Source organism: Mchenga conophoros, linkage group LG3, assembly GCF_057382185.1.
Source record: "Mchenga conophoros isolate Kocher_MC1m ecotype Shallow Benthic linkage group LG3, M_conophoros_male_GT1.1, whole genome shotgun sequence".
NCBI lineage: Eukaryota > Metazoa > Chordata > Actinopteri > Cichliformes > Cichlidae > Mchenga > Mchenga conophoros.
This window is the reverse complement of record NC_140528.1, coordinates 56,805,421-56,822,669: the sequence shown is the minus strand read 5'-3', so window position 1 is coordinate 56,822,669 and position 17,249 is coordinate 56,805,421. Positions and strand designations below refer to the sequence as shown.

The 17,249-nt window shown below is 40.9% G+C and overlaps 1 protein-coding gene across 3 annotated transcripts in view; it reads right to left on the bottom strand.

The window, feature by feature from the left end:
- Positions 1-15,242, bottom strand: part of hdac8 (histone deacetylase 8) — a 37,680-nt gene extending 22,438 nt beyond the window's left edge. Inside the window, exons 1-10 of one of the 3 annotated variants that reach the window (XM_085263954.1) lie at positions 15,051-15,242; positions 14,813-14,938; positions 14,663-14,715; positions 13,527-13,657; positions 12,083-12,224; positions 11,273-11,385; positions 11,072-11,149; positions 10,873-10,981; positions 8,355-8,527; positions 1,680-1,774 (exon numbers count right to left, since the gene is read on the bottom strand). In XM_085263954.1, the coding sequence (XP_085120080.1) occupies positions 1,680-1,774; positions 8,355-8,527; positions 10,873-10,981; positions 11,072-11,149; positions 11,273-11,385; positions 12,083-12,224; positions 13,527-13,657; positions 14,663-14,715; positions 14,813-14,929 (1,011 nt within the window). In that variant the 5' untranslated portion in view covers positions 14,930-14,938; positions 15,051-15,242. The other 2 variants (XM_085263958.1, XM_085263968.1) reach the window with 2 other exon arrangements.
- Positions 15,243-17,249: the final 2,007 nt, after the last annotated feature.

The window sequence follows — 17,249 nt, the reverse complement described above, 5'->3', positions numbered from 1 at the left end:
CTGAAATATAATGAGTGTGACACAAGCAGAGGCATTGTGTGCGTTATCTGTAGTGTAATATTTTGTCTAGTAATCAGCGAGTATTACAGCACTTATTGTTGACGTGACTGGCCAACTCTGACTGATGTTTGTGTTCTTTAGACTGCTATTTTTAATTATTTCATTTGAAGCTTGTGTGCTGCAAGAACAGAGCACCGCGAATCCTCTCGGGCACTGAAAATAAACCTTTCCAAATAAATATTTAAAAGCAACAAATATGTTCGGACTGGTTTTAGTGAGATTTCTGCAGATAAAACAAACAGAGTGTTTGAATTTGTAGTTTTTGCATTTTCCTTCGACTTTGAGCCACTTTTGCCAGTTTGCCTGTTTGAGTTTCCTCCACACTGGTGTCCATTTATCATACAATGAAGCACATGAGAAGCGTTATAAAACAGGCCAGTGCATTATCTGACAGTAATGAATGTGTGTATTCATGGGGTTTTGTCTACAGCGGAGCAGGAGGAGTAAGACGCACTCACACAAACGGGCACAAAGGTAGTTTTTGTTCCCCGTGTCACTGGAACTGGAACAGCTCTGCTTGGTCATCGTGGATAAATGCCCCTCTTATCGCACACAGAGTGGGCTTCAAACACACACACATATGCATTCACATACATACATGCATACACACATATATGTGAAGTTTAGCAGAGGTTGCAGTTTACCTTGAAAATAGGTTGCTTCATAAATCAGAAAAAACCAAGACATAAACACAATAAAATTTTAACTGTTTCAGGTGGAAAACCGTGTGTGTGTGTGTGTGTGTGTGTGTCACCTCATCTTTATCAACTGTGGCAGCTGGCCGCACTGATAGTTGCTTTGTTTTCAGTGAGTGCTCCTTAATGAGGTCAAAGGCCATTTGGGGCCATTGGACGCCCGACGAGGAGAAACAAGAGGTACCTTCTTCTCGACCAGGACGCACACACGCGTGCACACGCACGCACGCACACACTGAGGCGCTCACAGCTATTCATTACATCTGACCAAGACAAGGTCCAAAAAATCAGCTGCTGGAGAAAGAGGCTCTTTGTGCGTGTGAGAGCATAGGAGCGGGACAGACAGATGGGCGCGCCGATTTCTATTTGGAGAGAGGATGGCTCTGTTTGATTTACCGAAAAGCAACTGGTCACATGTCCCGTGTTTCACAAACAAGTCAACAAATAAGATACACAGTTCCTTCCTCGCTAAATTAAATCAACAGCATATGTGTTCTCGCTATTTTAAGAATCCTCGCTGACGTCCACCCTTTTGAACTAACTGGACAGGTAAAGCTGCGGTTTAAGTCCTTCCAGTCCGACTTCTATAACTCCTCTAATAACGTTCACCCAGACGACGCATAAAAGATGAGAGTGAGAGGAGTCTGTGTTCATCGCAGCAGACAGAGAGGAATTGTCAGCACTGCTACCTGTCCCGCTCACCTGTACACAAACCCCTTTATTGAGATCGGGCAGCCATCTTTGATTAGATGGAGTGACTCAGCAGACAGAGGACACAAGAGGGTGTGTTTGCGTTTCCATGCATGTGTGTGCGTGTGATGGTACAATGAAGGGGCACATTTGTCCTCATGTGGGAATATGTAAATGTGTGGCTGTAACAGGCAGGGAAAGGGAGGATGTGTGTGAGTGTGTGTGTCCGTGTACCTCATGGTCAGGTATTTCAGAGGAGAGAGTCTTTCCCAGCACTTCTGCTGTCAGGTAGGTCCAACACCGAGCTGTGTTAGCCAGGTTATAACCTCCTGAGGAGAGAGAAGGAACGCAGACACATATGAGAAGAAACACAAATGATATCATCTTTATGGAGTACCTGGAACCCACATGAAGGCACGTTTGGAGCCCTGAAGACTATTAAATATGAATTTGAAACTTTTAAACATTTACAGCTGCTCAAACCTTGCGTTTTTGATGAGTAGCCAATCAGAGTAAAGTTGGTTTACAGTTAGAGGAGCAAAAATTGCTCCTTTTACAAAGACAAAGTAGTCAGGAGGTACATCAAGGCATCAACTGAACAACATCACTTAAGTTTCACGGCACATGTGGCTGAATAGAAATAACACAAATCCTGTATTGGCTATATCTTTAGATGCACAGAAAACTTTTGATAGGGTGGAGTGGAACTTTCTGTTCACAGCCCTGGAAAAGTTTGGAATAGGTGACAACTTTTGCAGATGGATTAGAACCATGTACTCTGGTCCAGAAGCAGCTGTATTTACAAATGGGGTACTTTCTCCTTTTTTTTAGTATTTCCAGATCAACACGTCAAGGATGCAATTTAAGCCCATTGCTATTTATAATATTTTTAGAGCCATTAGCTATTCAAATCAGAGAAAATGCAGAGATTAAAGGTGTATTTGGGGGAGGCAGAGAACACAAATTATTCCTGTATGCAGATGATGTGCTGAAATTAAACCAAGACCCAACTAATTCTATCACAAAACTATTAGAGGTGATTAATACATACTCAATGTTTTCAGGGTACAAAATTAACTGGCATAAATCAGAGGCGATGCCAGTTTCCCAGGCTTGCAGTCATAACTTAATATCGGGCTTTAACTTTAAGTGGGTGGACAAGGGAATGAAATATCTTGGAATTGAATTGAACCCCAATATTGAGGATATTATGGCTAACAGTATGGGAAAATTATTAAACAAGATCAATAAAAACTTGGGTAAATGGAGTAAACTAAATTTGACATTGTGGGGAAAAGTGAACACAGTTAAAATGGTTGTGGCACCGCTCATCAACTATTATACAGGAATGCTGCCTATGTGTATCCCGCGACGGATGTTGCAAAGCTACAATAATACGATAAAAGATTTTCTTTGGAAGGGTGGTAAATATAGAGTATTATAGTATCTCTTTTGAAATGGCTAGATTAGGCAAACATTGGGCAGGGAAAAACAATATAGACTGGATGTTAATAGAACAAGAGCTTGCATCTCCATTCACACCAAATGATATTTTATCACAAAAAGTGAATAATCATGGTAAGACGCAAAGCCCTATTTTGAAATTTTCGAAAATGGTATGGTTGGAGGTGCATAAGAAATATAAACTTGTGCCATATGTACAGAAGTATGCCCCCTTGTGGTATAATCCTAAAATTAAAATTGGTAAGCAGACTGTTTACTGGACACAATAGCTGAGAAGAGGTATCAGAACTGTTAGTGACCTATTTGAAGGGGGTGTTTTCATGTCGTATGAGGATATTAAAAATAAGTTTTGTTTAGAGGGTAACAGTCATTTCTGGAAGTATTTGCAAATAAGAAACTGTTTAAAAGGAGGAGTTACAATAACATGTGAAAGTAACCCGATAGAGAATTTTATGCTACTACCCCCATCTCTGTGCACAGCTGCGAAACGGTATAATATTTGCCCATGGATTAAAAACAATATAAATAAGAGCCTGAAAAAAGCATGGGAAAGGGATCTAGGGGGTACAATGGATGAAGGTACATGGGATTCTATATTGTCGAACAATGGATTATACATTAGGGAAGCCAGGGGGAAATTTATTCAATACAAAATTCTTAACAGATACTATTATACTCCTTCAAGGCTGTATAGAATGGGGATTGGTAGAGATGACTTGTGTTGGAAATGCCAAAAAGCCAAAGGTACTCTGATACATGCCCTCTGGGAATGCCTGCTGGTTTTTCCAGTTTGGAACACTGTACTGAATTATTTGCAGGGGTGGACACTTTGTAACCTACCCAGATCACCTAAATTATGTTTACTAGGAGACAAAGGAGAGGTGCTGCAATTAAGTAAACACCAGTTTAGAGTGTTAAGTACTGCCTTGGTAACATGTGCCCGTGTCATTTTGGAACACTGGAAGGACTCTCATATTCCAACGCTTAAAATGCGGAAAGACAGAATGATTGGGAATGTTGTATACGAAAAGATGCTGGGAAAAATACATCATGTGACGGAAGCTGCGCTGGAACAGTGGGACAATTTTTGCACCTACATGTCTACCTGACTTGGACATTTGAGCTTAATACAACATATGTTAAAACCTCACTTGTTTTGTTTCGTTGTGGTTTTTTATTTATTTATTTATTTATTTATTTTGTTTGTTTGTTTTTGTTTGTTTGCTTCTTGCTTTTGGTTGTTGCATCTCTGTATTTGCTGCTATAAAATGCGAAATCTAATAAATACTTGAATTATAAAAAAAAAAAAAAAGTTTCACGGCACGTGTGACAGACACCTGTAACACAGATGTGTCCGGGCATGCCCAATTCATGCCCGGACATCTGCATGCTTTGAAGCTGATGTACGTGTGTATGCATGGCTACACTGCTCCATCTTTGTCTTTTAAATGAGAGAAAACAGGAGCAGGACGATATTCCTGACAGCTGGACTGATCCTTAAATCGTAGCATGATATAACTGCATCTGCAGGAATGCTAGTTTATCTTGCACCCCTACTGTTTTTCCACATTTGTTTTTGTCAGTGAAAAACTGGTGAAGACTGCATAGACAGGTGAAAAATCGTAAACAGAAAGAGAAGGCCTAACATCACATCTGGCCAGGCTGACTGTCACACTGGAGCTCCCCAGGGTTCATTATAGGGTCATTTGCTCTTTTTCTTCTGTGTTTTGCACATATCTAAAATATGCTTGTATTGTGCGCTTTTTTACATTTTTATCTGCTAATATGGAGCTCTGCAACACAAGGTTTTTCACCCTACTCTTTGTAAATTTGTGATGTGACAATGAAGCTGAATCTGAAGTTAAAATAAAGCAGAGCCAGCAAGTGTTTGACTTGATACAACTTTACCTGTTTAGCAGGAATCTACAACTTATTGCTCATTAATTAAATCTAAACCAATCAGTTTTGTCAGAAATAAAACTTCCAGTCTACACATTTCTCTTCCATCAAACTGAATTTTATGTTTTTCTTGCTTAATCAAGGATCATCTTGTCATGTTTCAGTGTGTAGAGCAATCCAGAAGCTTCCCCTCCAAACTGAATGCACCAGCTTTAAACTACTGCCCGTCACATTTGTGACAACACAGTTTGCCCAGGGAAATGATGGTTGTGCCTCAGCATGTGTGTGCTGCTAAACTGTTGTTTAATCCTCCACTTAAACCTTCAAACACTTTCTTAAAGCAGTTTGAATCTCAAACTACAGGGCGGGCCTGACTGGTGGGAAAGAGACCCACACTGCAGGATGGGATGACCAGAGGAAAAAAACATATGGGGTCAAACGAAGTTGAAGAACATGATTCCTGTAGAGAAAATATACAAAGACTTTACTGACCCTACTGTGTTGGCTGTTCTTTCACTGGAATAAAACTTAAATCCTTTGTATTGTTAATAATTTGTCTGTCCAGACTGGACATTTTCCATATAAAATAAAATCACTTCATTACTTTACACAGGATACAGCACAACATCTGTTTATCTGTAAAAAAATAAATAAAATAATATAAAATATATATACTCTATTAAGTTAAACGAGTGGGGAAATCCATTTTGAGCAACTGTTAGTTTCCTTTGCTATATTGATGTTTGGGGGCTGTATGTAGATATCACAAGAGTTATTGTTTTTTGAGTGATGGATCATGTAAAGTCGCTGTGAGCTTTACCATTTAGCATCCGAAATCTAATCAGTTCATCCCCAAACTTATTTGTATTTGTGAACGAGTTTGGTTGTGGCCAAAAATTTGTTTTTTCCTGAGGCCACAGTAAGCTTTTAAAAGAAAAAAGAAAAATAAGTTTGCATGCTGCAGAACTCCAATTTCATGACATATGACATTTTGAGCACACCTGCTCCTCGTCACACAACGAAACACAGGGCGACGCCATCTTAAATCACCTGTGATAGGTCACATGACTACGACCAATGACAATGATATCCAAACAGAACCATGTCTTACATAATTCAAAACATAAATCATCTGTGAAGCAACATGTTTCCTTGGCAGGAGTCAGAAAAGATCTCCACTAACCCAGCAACAAACAGACGGGAAAATATAACATGGTGTCTCAGGCATTACCTAACAGTAAAATATTTGACACAATTAAGAACAGCTATTAAACCTACTGATTCAATTAACCACAATGTGTCACATACAGTACCTACTATATTAAAAGTACCGGCGTCCATCAGTGTTACAGCTCAGCCTCCTAGTAGATGTACCTGTGGTTATAATTTGAAAATCCTAGCTGATTTCCCTCTTGAGTTATCACGAGATATTCACAAGATTTTCAGAAAACCTAACCTCTGACCTCGACCTTGAAGCAAAGGTAATTGGGATTCTAACTTATCTGAGATTTTTAGTGGTTCCACGTATGGGATGAATTTGAAAATCATGCGTCGCTTTGTTCTCAGCCACCTATCTAGTTATTTTAATCACAAACTTGGGTGTCTACGCTGAAGATACCCGATCAGCATTTAACGGCTAAGGGGTAAAAACTGAATATAGAATGTGAAAATGCCCCCAATAAGAGGTCGTACACTGTCATCAGGTTACTAAGCAGGGGCACATCTAGAGGGGTGGCATGTGCCACCCTAAAATGATCTCTTGCCACCCCTAGTGCCAAACTAGTTTTGCATATGACTGTGTTGTTTATTAAGATAAGATAGCATTAACACTTTGAAGGTGGAATGAAGGTGAGTGTTATTAACACTCTGTGTGATGACGGGCATGTGATTAAGCTGACATAGCAACAAGCTGCAGCCACGCTGAGTCTCTATTTCAGCTTGTGTTGAAAGTTTGGACTTCAAAGTATATACCAGCTTTTAAATTTTAATGACAGGCCACTAAATGCTTTTATATGTATTTATTTATTATACAGGCTATACAGTACATAAAAAAATCACATGTATTATGTAACTGAAAAGGTTCATTATGTGGGCTACAGAAATTAATTAAGCTGCAGACTATTTTTATATGAAATGCATGTATACTTGCATTTGAATCATTTTTACCATACGTAACACATGCACATGTGTTTAAAAAAAGGCTTTGATTTTGTCCTGCCATTTGATTTCCATGCCAGCCTAAGAAAATTTCTCTACATCTGCCCCTGTTACCAAGTCATGAAGTGTGAGAAAATGCCAGTAACCTTCAACTTCAAAGCAGTGAAAAATTAAGCCAACTCTCACAAGTGCCAAAAAGTGCAGTTCCTCCCATGGCCACTTGAGGTGTAAATAACCATAGATTCCCATGTCAAATCACAGAGGATAAAAAAACATGTCTGGGAGAAAATTTTAGATTAAAAAACTAAACTAACCTATCAAATACCCTGTTTCTAATTATGTGTCCAAACTGCAGTTTCTCTAATGGCCACTTGAGGTGTAAATAACCATAGATTCCCATGTCAAATCACAGAGGATAAACATGTCTGGGAGAAAATTTTAGATTAAAAAACTAAACTAACCTATCAAATACCCTGTTTCTAATTATGTGTCCAAACTGCAGTTTCTCTAATGGCCACTTGAGGCCGACATCTCTGAAGACGCCTATGTTAACTACCGGTATACATATAAAACTATAATACTACTAATATTATACTATATGTTAACTTTACATATAAAAGCTGACATAAACATGTTTACAGTGTGCCACAGAACAAATGTATGGAGGGTGTTTTTTTTCTTGTTAAAGTTGCACTGTTTGTGCTGCTGTTTTGAAGTATTTCGATTTCTAATTTTTTTATCTGTCAAAGTGCATGAAATCTGAGTACTTATTTATTCTTTTATTTAGCATTGATTAGCAGTTATGTTTGTCCATGTGGGTATGAGCAGCTTTTGTACACAGTCTATTCTTTTGTTGACCTGAACCAGCTCATTCTTGTGGTCAGTTGAATGTGTGTGCAATAAGAGCTCATTTGTACTTTCACATTTATACAGCTTTGTGTGGCTCTTCAGACCAAAAAAAAGGAAGCTAACATGACAAAATCCTCTGGAAGAAAAACTATAAAGCCTCCCACATACAGAAGACACAGAGAAAGTTTAAAGATGGAGGGAATGGACTGAGGAGAAAGTATGTAGGGCAGAGCGGGAGGGGAGAGAAAGGAAGAGAGGTGGGATTGTAGTTGAGTAAAATGGATTCATTGTGTTGTATAATTAGTAGCTATCATCTGGCCAAGGGCTGAGGAGTCTGGGACAGGGCAGTGTGTGTAAATGTGCTTAAGTAACAGACTCAGAAATTCAATGCAAACACGCACAAACAGAAGGCGCACTACACCGTTACATCTGGACTACCTCAGCACTCCGAGAAACATGCGCATACAGCCATACGTGGAGATATACCAACACACACACATCAACATCAGTCAGAATAATAAACACATACGTGAAGCGTACCTCCGCCCAGCAGGAGCGTAGGTAGCTGCCACTGCAGGACATACTGCAGACACTTGCCCACCCCAACAGGGGTCATGTTGAAGGAGCACATAGGGTCACCCGCCATTGTGTCGGCACCCAGCTGCATCACTATCGCCTCCGGGTTGAACTGTGTCCGCACCTCCTGCAGGACGCTGTAAAAAGAAGAAAGAATTCTGTTACTCGCAGAGGATGCATATCATTTGGTTATCAAGCATCCAAAAAAGAAAACAATTCAGGAAAATGTATAGACTTCTGTGACTAATTGAGCTTATGTGCATAGTCACTACCATAGGGGCCTTTTGAGCCAACAAAAACCTTCCTGGCACTCAAGCAGTGATGGCTAACGTGACTTACCTGTACATTCCGTTCTGAACAATAATAACTTTATAGTAAGTGTAGAACACTAAAACAAAACACTTACACCCAATTTGTTCAGTTGCTTCCACCAATTAGAGGTGCTAAAGCAGTAGCCTGTGATTATACCAATAAAAGTAAGGAAGTATTAGTCTACATGCAGCTTACTCATTATTTCACAGAGCTGGAGCACTACGCTGTCTTTTTTGTGGAGTTTGCACAGTCTCCCCAGCTCTCTCTGGGTACTCCAGCTTTCTTTCACAGTCTAAACCCATGCATTTGTTAGGTTAGGTATCAAGTGTTTGTCTCCCTGTGTTAAACCTATGAAAGACCAGCAACCTGTCCAGGATGTACACCACCTTTTGCCCTATGACCCCTGCACCCACACATGACCTTGAACTTGAGAAGTGGAAGTGGATGGATGGGATAAGTTTTCAGTCACTTGCATTAGTTACTTTACAAGAAAAGACTTTAGTTTCACCCATTAGAAGTCGACGCTGTGTAATAGAGCAATTTTAATTTCCACCACCATCAGCTCACAGATGCCGGCTGATCCGCAACCATGAAATTACAACAAGGATAAAAAGCAGTTTTCAGGAACAGTTCTCCAGGTTTTGTCAGGTCTTGTTTTGTTAAGGACATGACTTGCACTGTTACTGTTCATCTATTGTATGTACTACATGCTTTTTTAGGTTTCCTCAGTTTGTTTTTGAGGAAACTGCACACAATGCACAAATATGGTAAGATTCTTTAATCTAATAGCTCTCTGGGAATCACTTTGTTATATTTGACATTTTTCATAGGCGAAGGAACAAATGATGTGCTTTATCGTGGCTCAAGAGTTGTTAGTTCGTCCTGTAATCGGAAGGTTGCCGGTTTGAGCCCCGGCTCGCACAGTCTTGGTCGTTGTGTCCTTGGGCAAGACACTTCACCCGTTGCCTACTGGTGGTGGTCAGAGGGCCCGGTGGCGCCAGTGTCCGGCAGCCTCGCCTCTTTCAGTGCACTCCAGGGTGGCTGTGGGACTAAGGGACTAAGTAAAGCGCTATACAAATACAGGCCATTTACCATTTTTTATGCCTGAATGATGCGTAGTACAGTGTTAAACTGACTTAACCAACAAAAAACAATCTTCTGAAAATGGACTAGACTGAAAATAACTGAAAAAGCAGCCGATAAAAGAAAAACATTGAAAGACTTTCAGAAAGCCTGACAAGAAATGCTCCTTAGAAGTAAACTATGAAGAAATGAGGGGTGACTCAAGACTTTTGCACAATAACAGTGATGCTGCATTACTAAAGCTAACCCAACAAAGCAGCACATAGTCAAATAAAATGATCTCTCACCATTAAACTGACATAAACATTATAGAATGAATAATTATAACCCAATAACCTTGTGTATTCAATTGTTTATAATGACTATTTGTAAGTTTATTTTGATGCTGTAACTTTAGTGTTATTAGACTAATTAAGTGTTTTTATGAGTTGTACTAAAGAAAGCCTAAATTCCTGTTTCGTAACTGTAGCATTACGTGTGTGAGGGCACATGGGCCTGAAAATCACATCCAGTGTTTTCTATGCTAATTTTCTACACTCTGTTTATGTCTGATTTCCACTGAGACCCCTCTGTCTTACTCTTGTGCCACTCCATTAAAAAAACAAAACAAAAAAAACCTCCTGGAATGATCCCAGCAGTCACACACAGAGCTGAGATGATTGCTGCTTGGTGCTTGCCAAAAAAACCCAGAAAAAAAACACCGCCTACACTTTTTTTGCTCTTTTGCTCAAATACAGATTTTAAGGATTTATAAGCAGCTGAGAGGAAACAAACTCAGCTCCTCCTGTTCAAGATCACAGAATCTGCGATATACAGATGCTGAGATAGAGAGAACAAACAAGGGGTTTTAGCCCTTTATTTCCTTTTAGAGGCGACACATTTGCATTGAGTGCTCAGCACAGAGAAACTCCTTCAACTAGAAAATCCCCAGTTTAAGCCTCACAATGGAAGGATTTCCCTGCTAAAGTGTCCCTGATAAAATGCTGAACTTGCACATGCTCCATAGCACTCATCAATGGATGACACTGACCTCTGATCTGTTGGAGTTATATAGGAGGACAGCGCTACAGTTTCTCTGTGTGTGTACCTGGTAAAAACCTGGTAGTATCTGTCGTCCTTGATGCCGTCCTCCAGCGGGACGTTCACAGCGTACCAGCGGCCTTTACCCAGCCCGGTGTCACACAGGTCACCCGTACCTAAGCAAGCACAAACTTATCCAACACGGTCTCATGATTCAAATTGGCATATTAAAGCATGCCGTGGTTAAGCTCACTGTATTGCCTGACCTGGGAAGAACCCGGGCGAGAACTTGTGCAGTGAAACGGTCATAACTTTGGATGTGAAGCTGAAGGCATCTTCAACACCTGCAGAGACCAAAGGGGAGGAAAGAGCTTTTAAAACCTGGAACCAAAAAAACTGCTGTGAGGATGACAAAATGTAAAAGACGCTTATTTTAAATTGTGCAAAAGTCACGGTTTGGTGTGCACCGTCTCCATGATGCAGGTCAACGTCCACATAAAGGACTCTTTCGTATTTCTCTCTCAGTCTGAGGATTCCCAGCACGGCATCGTTCACGTAACAGAAGCCTGAAGCCTCATCCCTGGACGATAAGAGAGATGAAGATGAAGCGCCACGTTTGAAATGTACTGCTTTGTCAAGAGCACCCTCTTCAGGCTATTTGATGTAACTGATGGAAATTGATGGTTTAACAAATTCTGAGTCTAGCCCTGAAACACCGGATCACAGCTGGATCAGTTAAGCCAGAGTGACTGACATAAGCACAACAACGACTGTTCGGTGACCAGTGTGTAATGTCTCTAAAGGTTTATGCAGATATAGTTTATCTAAACAGTGATTCCTACAGTAGATCTTTGAGTGGAGAGGGGAAACTGGCTGCTTGGGGCTCTATTTATGCTCGCCGTTCTCACCCTCATGAGTGACAAATAATCCAACTGCAAGTCTGCCTTCACGGGCATTTATGTGACTGTCACAGGGGGAGACAACAGTGCGATTACATCACATCGGCACACATTAATGGGCTATTACTGTCTACAGATACGATTAAAAGGACATAGCCAAAAGATTTTGTTCTGAGTGGATAAATAAAGTCACATTATCCACCAAACACTGTCTCTGTTCTTAAACTGACAAGTACTGACTGAACAAGTGCTCGTCTAAAGCTGGTTTAGGTGCAGAAGGAGGGCATGGGTCAGGAGGACAGCCTGCTGGGAGACACTATATGCACATGTAATGCAGCACACAGGAAGGTCACAGCACACTAAAGTGTGTTAGCCTACTTCTTGGCGTGGTGCCACCCTCCTGCCCAGTTGATGGCCACGTCACACTTTTGGTCCAACAGAGTCTGAGCTGCCGTCAGCGTAGCACCCCCCACTCCTGCTGCATAGTCAAATATGCCCTCGACCACTGGACAGTCATAGCCTGGAGGGACAAAATACAGCAGGCGAGAGGAAGATGAGGGATTTAAAAAATAAATACTTTTAAAAAAAAAAAAGGCAAAACCAATTCGCAGTACGCATGTTAATTTGTCAGGGATCTGACAGCTAGGATAAACTTAAAGCTTTCCTTTTTGATAAAGGTTATAGTTAGAGCTGGATCAGGTGAATCCTCTCTTAGTTACCCTGCAATAGGCCAAGGCTGCTGGGGTATTCCCACAATGCACTGTGTTTCTTCTTTACTCACTATGTGTTTATACACCACTCTGTATTTAATCATTAGTTATTATCTACCAGTGGCTCTCTTCCACAGTGTGTCTTTTTCCCCCCCATCTTCCTCCCCTCACCGTACAGCTGGTTGGGGGAAGTGTCTGCTCCTGTCAAAAGTCACATGCAGATGGTTATCAACTCGATAAGTTAATCGAGGGCTTATCAGTCTCATATGACCAGCTTTTCCAGGAATCGTAACACTATTTTCCAAGGAACTGATTGGTCACTTTGCGGTGTCTTAACTGGATATGGTTAGGTCTGCAGCACATGTGACCCTAGTGATGCATGCCAGTAAGAGGTGACACTGAAACGCCACTAATAAACACCGAGTTACTTCAACAGGCACCTAATATAATGCTTCGCGGTACATGCATGCATGCAGTGGATTTTACGACGACACACAAAAGCACAAAACTTTGCCTGATATTTGCGCCTTAAACCGCACTGAAGTCTGAAGGGTAACTCAAGTCCTTGAATGAGAACTTTACTGAGTTAAAAAAGAGAGGGTGAGAGAAAGATAAAGGATAAGGGAATGTCATGGAACAAAAACAAGCAGAGTGAACTTGAAGCTTAGTCTAAAGTTAGAAATGTAAACTTCGGAAAAGGATGGACTAACATACAACCCATCCAAGAACAACAAACAACAGTGGGATCCTAGGAGTGGGACAAGATCAACAAACATACCCTTAGATTTTTTTTAAGCACTTGTGTCTCAAACAAAAGAAAAAAAATGTTATTTGAGGAGAACATTTATGATCGCTGTCAGTGTTATTAAGTGCAGTGTTACATCGCCATCTACTGGTGAAATCATTTTAACCCCTTTATTTCCATTTTTGTACTACAGCTGCTTTAATATTGCAGGTAATGATCAATTAACCCCTTCATCACGTTAGTCATACAGGAAAAAGGCAGCTGTGCTTTAAACCAGAAACCCAATGACACCATACTGCACTGAAAGTGTGTGCGTTTAACACATTAAAGATTAAATAATAAAAAGGTAGCAATTTGTTTTGCTCACCCAGGCCATAGTCAGCCGACTGGGGGTCATCGTTGTCTCCATCCTGGCTGATCTTGTGGAGATGCTCCAGGTAGGAATCAGTGTGGAATTTGGCCATTTCCTCTATAGTGGCCACGTGGGGTTTGACAATGCTGGAGAGAGTAGAGAGAAAGAGTGATTTAACAGCAGAGACACTGCAGTGACAAACAGACATAAGAAATTGAGTTAAAAATAACAGTTATCAAGGTAAAAAGAGAAACTTTATATAATTATATTAAATATAAGTGTTTACCTGAAAAAGTGGAATTTAGGGGATTTTTCAGCTTTATTTGATAGACACAGTGGACAGGAAAGCAGGAGCAGACAGAGAAGGGGTAAAACAGGCAGGGCCACGGGTTGGACTCGAACTCGGACTAGCCACTCTTAGCTGTACGGCATGTGTTCGCCCACTTAATGCACTGAGCTAAACCGGTAACATCATTTGTAAATGACTATAAATGAAAGAACACAAGTTTTATTTGTCCTTCACACGTACATTGTTTTTAGGGCTGTCCACCATAGTAGATGTGACACAACCAGTGGTTACTACGGAGGTTGTTGGCTCTCGCTGGGTGAAAGAAGATGCTGCACCAGAAACCTCCTAGTGATTTCTTTTGTTGCTAGCAGACTGTCACTATCTCTGCCACCTACCAGCCGAGCAATAGTAAAACTTTTGTCTCAGGAGGTTTTTGTTATCATCCCTTTCTCACAGTGAGCAAGTCAGAAATTTTGGCATCATTTTGGACAGTGTTCCCAGTTTTGACCAACATCTTAATAATTCCCTGAATCCTGCTTTAGTTATGCTGCAATAGGCCAAGGGTGATTGGGGCTTCTCCTGACAGACTAAATGTTTCTTCTTTACTCACCTGTTTTCACTCTCAGTGTGTTTATACAGCACTCTGCTGCTTTAATCATTAGTTATAAATCGCTGATCCTCTCCCACTACTCCTGTGCAACAATGCAAATGTTTATACTAGCTTTGGTAGCGATACTATTGATATTTGGATTGATCCACCCACCTTCATCTTGCACAGTGTGTCTTTTGTACATCCTCTCCTGCTCACTGACAAAAACAATACCAACTGTGTTCTCTCTCGGTGCAAACACCAGCAGCTCACCTCATGTGTTGAAGCAGTCCATAGGCTTCTATCAGTGAGTGGACCATACTCGCCTGGTAACAGAGGTAAAGACAAGGATATCGTTTTCCAGATTAGGAAAAGGCTGCTACCTAACTAGCTCTGTAACGCCTCTCATTCAGTTCAACTCACCCGGTTTGGCACTTTGGATAAAGTGTCGCAGGTCTGGATGTACTCCGGACCGTAAACATACGCGACTCTTCGTTTACTGCAGCTGTCGTCATCATCGCTGTCACCCCTGAAACTCATTTAGGTTGGCTGAAATCCAAATGTTTAGATGGAGCTGAAATATAAGACAAATTCTGAACACAGAGAGCGGCTTCTACTGCCCGAGTCTGGCGTCACACTGTCAACATTCCGTGTTACCCACCCGGTAAAGCTGGCTTCAACCGTGAGATTAACAGACATACAGGTTTTGAAAATTATAACTTTGTGTTTTATATTATGTCTTAATGCTATTTTATCTCCATGAAAAAAAGTCAATTCGATAATTCTGTAACGAGAGATAGAAGATTTTAAGAACTCGTCTAAAGTTCCGCACGAGGACACTTTGTCTCCATTTCAGCGGACGCACGTGAGGTGCATTCTGGGATTCCTTGTAGTCTTTTCACGGACTCTTCAACCGCTACATTGATAGCCAACCGATAAACTCGTCGAGACAGACGAGTCTGCTGAATATAATACGTGTTCACCCTAACTTTGTCCTTCCACCAACCCAGACATGTATTTCACAAACAACCTTCAGTAGGAGAGGGGAAAACAGGGCTGTAAACTGAAATAGAACCTGGTTAAACTCCAATAAACGTGTAGTTAACTAAAGGGGGCAGTGTTCTCCATTGTGACATCACCCTAAGATATATGCATTGTTTGTTTTATCATAGCTATAAAAGCCTAACCCCTATCCCCCTTACCCCATAACTACCCATAATTTAAAGTTATTAAGTCAAAATTCCAACTTATAGATGCCTTCTAGCGCTGCTGTTTTCAGATTTTCAGAGTGTTTAACTGGACACATTTTGAAGTTTGGTGAGTCTGTATAATTGTTAAGTTTGAAAAGCAGGGAGTAGCTGAGTAGAAATTCCATGTTGCTGCTTTAGCTCCTTGTCCGTCTTCTTCAGCTCAGAGACCTCCTACTCCAGCTTCTTCTGAAGCATTATAACTCGACACCTTTCATTTTTCTGCTGGGATTTGATTTGCAGAGTTTCTCTTGATCCATTTTGTAGCCTGGGTGTCAATTTTTGTCTGCAAAATGCATGCCAAACATTATCACTGTGAGAGGAGAAGGTGATATGTACTGGGTTACACTGTGTTTAAGGAAATCATGGGATTTCAGAAGGTCACCTCCTCTCAGTTGAGAAATAATGGTAAATGGTAAATGGCCTGTATTTATATAGCGCTTTACTTGTCCCTAAGGACCCCAAAGCACTTTACATATCCAGTCATCCATGCACACATTCACACACTGGTGATGGCAGCTACATTGTAGCCACAGCCACCCTGGGGCACACTGATAGAGGCGAGGCTGCCAGACACTGGCGCCACCGGGCCCTCTGACCACCACCAGTAGGCAACGGGTGAAGAGTCTTGCCCAAGGACACAACGACCGAGACTGTCCAAGCCGGAGCTCGAACCGGGCTTGGAAAAATCATACATGTGATTTTTTCAGTCTCACCTGACTGCAGGTTTCCCCAACTTTATAAACAGTACCTTTGCACAATGACTGAAACTAGCACCACTGGTGAACAATGGCCTGTGAGGTCAGTTTCTTGTTAATATTCAAATTGTCATGACCATTGATCAACAACCACAGATCAAAGACTTTTAATCAGTGACCACTGATCATCGATCGGTGACCACTGACACACTCCCCGGATTTCGTCTCGCAATTTATGTTCTCCCTGCCATTCCTGTTCTGACTAATTTTTTCCCCCTCCTTCTTTACAAACAATCCCTATTTGCTTGTTAAATATGTTATGACTGCCCTGATCCTGGCTCTACATGCCTCTTTCCTTTTGTTGAAAAATAAACACACTTACTTATGATCTGTTGTGTAACATTGCTTTCTGGGTCCTGCCAAAATCCGTGGTCTTTTGGAGCTTTTTCTACAGCAGCAGTCACCAAATTCATGAAGTGAACACACAATAAATATAGTACTCTATGTATTATGCATAATTAGTCATCTTTATTATTTCGATTTCTTTACATAGGTAGCAAAGTGTTTATGTTTTTGTATTTGTTTATATATACAGTATTTATTCAGTAAGTGATTAAGTAGATGACAGGAAAAGACATTAATCATACGAGTAACCAACTGAGTTCAGGAAGTTGCTATCACGTCGCCACTGCCCTGTTCCCCAGAGCAGAATAGGACAGTCACTTAAAATTCTAAATTCGCACAACTATTAGGTCATTACACTCTGACAGGGGTCATTTACATTAAAAACAGGGGAAAATCAAAATCGACAGAGCCCATCGGTCCATTGGAATATCAAGACCTAATCACCCTCGTGCAATGATTATTAAGGTGCATAATCCGGTAGACAAGATTAGGATCCTCACTGCAGCTAAA